Source organism: Salvelinus sp. IW2-2015, linkage group LG27 (assembly GCF_002910315.2).
Source record: "Salvelinus sp. IW2-2015 linkage group LG27, ASM291031v2, whole genome shotgun sequence".
NCBI classification, from domain to species: Eukaryota; Metazoa; Chordata; class Actinopteri; order Salmoniformes; family Salmonidae; genus Salvelinus; species Salvelinus sp. IW2-2015.
Window position 1 is genome coordinate 27,710,216 of NC_036867.1, and position 3,396 is coordinate 27,713,611.

The 3,396-nt window shown below is 44.4% G+C and overlaps 1 protein-coding gene across 1 annotated transcript; it reads right to left on the reverse strand.

The window, feature by feature from the left end:
- Positions 1-991: 991 nt before the first annotated feature.
- On the reverse strand, positions 992-3,137 carry LOC111953559 (glutathione-specific gamma-glutamylcyclotransferase 1). The gene is made up of 3 exons (XM_023972927.2): positions 2,470-3,137; positions 2,276-2,311; positions 992-2,068 (listed from the first exon to the last, which is right to left on the reverse strand). Exons 1-3 carry the CDS (start codon positions 2,647-2,649, stop codon positions 1,682-1,684), a joined length of 603 nt encoding a protein of 200 aa, XP_023828695.1. The 5' UTR covers positions 2,650-3,137; the 3' UTR covers positions 992-1,681.
- Positions 3,138-3,396: the final 259 nt, after the last annotated feature.

Sequence of the window (3,396 nt, forward strand, 5' to 3'; positions counted from 1 at the left end):
AGTGGAAGGGTTATTCTTGGTGATGTTCTTTCAGACGAGTGGAAGGGTTTGTCCAGTGTGTCACATTCAAGCATGGTTGCAATTTTTGATCTAGAGGATACCAGTTAGATAAACTGAACGCTGATGGACTGTTATGAAACCCCCACGATGGCTTAGTTGGTCAGTGGCCCTTATAAGTGATGTCAATTCCGAAATCCTTTATCGTAAGCTATGGGCATTCTGTTAATGGTCAAGTTAAGAGAATGTCGACACGTGTACCTGCTTTTACCATAAACGATTGTTCAGTCTTCCTCGATTTTATATCTTCTGCCGCCTTCCGTTGTGGTAACTCAAAATGGGAAATGAATTCTTTCTTTAGAAGAATTGCCATCTAAAGTGTTCTAGAACCAGTATGAGGTTCCCTCTATGTTCTAGAGTATTGGCCTCAGGTGTTGATGCGTCTCCATGTCCTTCCTGACCTATCAGAGAGCTGCAGAATCTAACCACACGACTTCCAGGGATGCGCCGTCACCCCCGGTAACAGGTTACCTAAGACCGGACCTAGATAGTCTGATTTGAGTCACATCCAAAAGGACACCGTGTGCCAGCCAATGTTAGAGAGCACTGTGTGTGTTTGTGTTCAGCAGCCAATGGGGAGGTGTACCCTGAAGTGTATTTGGTTGACACCTGTGTGTGTTCTGGTGAGATGTTTGGGAGTGCTGTGTGTACGTATGCAGTTGGTCGACGCCTTGTAATGAGTACTGCATGTTCCCTCGGTTGGCATTCAGCAGCATGGTGTAGATCATGTTTATCCAAACATGGAGCCAATGGGTTCCTCGCCTGAACTTGTCATATTTTGCAGTGGTTGTATAGGAGTGCTGGTATCGGCCCCATACCAAGTTGAGATGACAATATGGATGGTTGGTGGAAGACAGTTCTTTTTGGGTAGATCGGAACACTGCCTACTTACAGCTATGGACCATGATTAGGAACAGAAACAGCAACACAAAAGGATGTTTTGACCATTTATTGGTGGGATCTTCTAATCGACTGGATTTAAAAGTAACCTTTTACAACAAAGGTGTATGTAACATATCAGCCAGTTGGTAAATGAGTGACAATAGTTGAAATTAAAAAAAAAAAAAACACCAGATAGTACCTACATCAGTAGTTCATTAATGGACATGAAACTGAGAACCGTTAAAGCAGTGTCCCATTTAAGACTGAAATACAGTAGTGCCTAAACCAGAACTGAAAAGATAGAACCGTTTGGTCAACAGTGACATCTAGTACACAGAGTCCCTTAAATTGTCTGGCTTGACAAAGTAACTTCACACCAACTAAATATTCATGCTTGGGTAAAAACAAATTATAAAAGAGGCAGGCACTCGTCAACTCAAAGTGCATGCTTCCCTTTGTACCTCTTCAAGTCAGTCCTTTATGGCGTCAGGTTAACAGTGGATGGGCTAAGACAAGCTACACCATTACAGGTTTTACAAATACACAAAAGGACTGGAACGCATCTGTTTTTATGAAGTTAGAGACTGACTGGGCTAGCCTGTTACAGATAACACGTTTACACTAAGGCTGTATCCCAAATGGCACCCTATTCCCTACATCAGACACTACTTCAGTAGTTCACCATATGTACTAGGGTACCAATAGGAGAGCCCTAATCGTAGTATAGATGGAAGGGTATGGGCTACTGGGCCCCTAGCAGGTACGGCACTAGGGCCAGAGCAGCAGCCTCGATGGAGAACAGGTGTGGGTCGTCTACGTGAGGGCAGCTCCTCCTCATGAACTCAGCCAGGCGGAGAAGATACTCCAGATTGTGACCCGTCTTGCCCTGCCTGGTGGCGATCTGGTGCCCTATCACCTCAGGGCTGGCGGGCCCCAGGAAGAGTGGGTTGTCTGGGGTAGCAATGTAGAGGAGAGCCTGTTGGGTCTGGTTCGAGTGGTCATCCTCGGGGATGAAGTCTACGAGCTTGGTGACGTAACCGCCGCACACGGCCTCGCGCACATTCAAATACTTAAGGGACTCCTCGACCTGGGAACCGGTCACCTCGAAGGCCACGCCCCAGGTAGTTGCCTATTGGAAGTAAGATGTCATTAGACACTTCATTCAAGCTGACATTTTGTATAGAGGAAAAGCTAGAGATGTCTGTTAGACAGGTCGTTCAAAGACAAACAAGTGGATATTTCGCATTAATATAAATGGAAATGAGTAATAAGGTTTGAGTTCTGTGGAAAGTACATAAAACCAAAAAGGCATCATTTAGGAGGAAGTTCCACTTACGTCATCATCCTCAATCAGCGTCACCACTCTCCCGGGCTGCGTAGGAGAGAAAAATAGGTCAGCAACAACACAGACTAAATAAAGCCATAGTTAGCCATGTAGCCAAGTTGTACAGCGGCCACATCAGGGCGTGGTATCAAACTGTACATGCAACAACACTTTATGGTCATAGTAAATATTGATATTCATCTTACTAGGTCATCATTTCCACGATGGAAGTTGTCTCCGTGCCAGAAGCGTCTCTTATAGCCATGGATGTAGCCGACCTTGCTACTCTTGTATTTGAAGTCAGGCTTCCACACCAGAGAGCCGTACCCGAAGATCCACAGACTAGTCAGGCTGGTCTTACCGGCGATTATATCTTTAGGCTTCATTTTGGTCAGTAACTAGTCTTTTGATTTTCAAATGAAGTGATGGTAAAAAATAAAGAATAATTGGGTTGAGGACTCAATTTATTAGCTAYCTAGGTAATGTTAGCTTCCTTCGATCAAGGAGGAGCGGTATAGGTTGGCTCACAGTAATACCGCGGACAGTATTAGAGCCCAACTGCTTGGCAGTTGTGAAGATGGAGTATCGGAGTCCGTTTTGCCTTGCACGATGCATGCCGATGCATTAGTTTCGCCGCATACTGACTTAAAAATCCATAGTAGCCGCTTGGCTAGCTTTTCGTATAAAAAATAAAACAGGCAAAAACCGTTTGGCTAGCTATCCAAGCCAGCCGGTAGTTTACGACGAACCGAGAACTTATTTATGAAACCGTTTTTTAAGGAGTTGATCTTAAGGTTTCTTCGGAGAAAGCTTTGCGCTCAGTCGTATAGTCGTTCTCTTGATACCAAATGGCGTATTCTCATGGTAAATTTATATCCAAGAGTCAAAATGGGTTCGACACTTATGACTATGTTTTCAACCAATTATATCTCAGAGAGGCTGATTTTCATGTGGTGGTAGCGAATCAGAGATGCGTGTCCCAAATACGTAGGAATTCCAAACCACGCTCAAAATTCTATTGGCGTTGAGGCTAAAATTAAAACACGCCCATGCCTTGCAGCGATTAGTTTGTAAAAGCATCAATCATAACAGACAAGCCTCTGATTGGGTACTTTTAAACTGTCACCCCAGAC

Bases quoted from the DNA above. Each gene is read 5' to 3' on its own strand.
- LOC111953559 (XM_023972927.2), bottom strand. From the start codon at position 2,649: ATGAAGCCTAAAGATATAATCGCCGGTAAGACCAGCCTGACTAGTCTG. The intron at 2,312-2,469 runs GTAAGATGAATA...TCTCCTACGCAG, and splicing joins ATCGTGGAAATGATGACCTA to CCCGGGAGAGTGGTGACGCT. The intron at 2,069-2,275 runs GTAAGTGGAACT...TACTTCCAATAG, and splicing joins CGCTGATTGAGGATGATGAC to GCAACTACCTGGGGCGTGGC.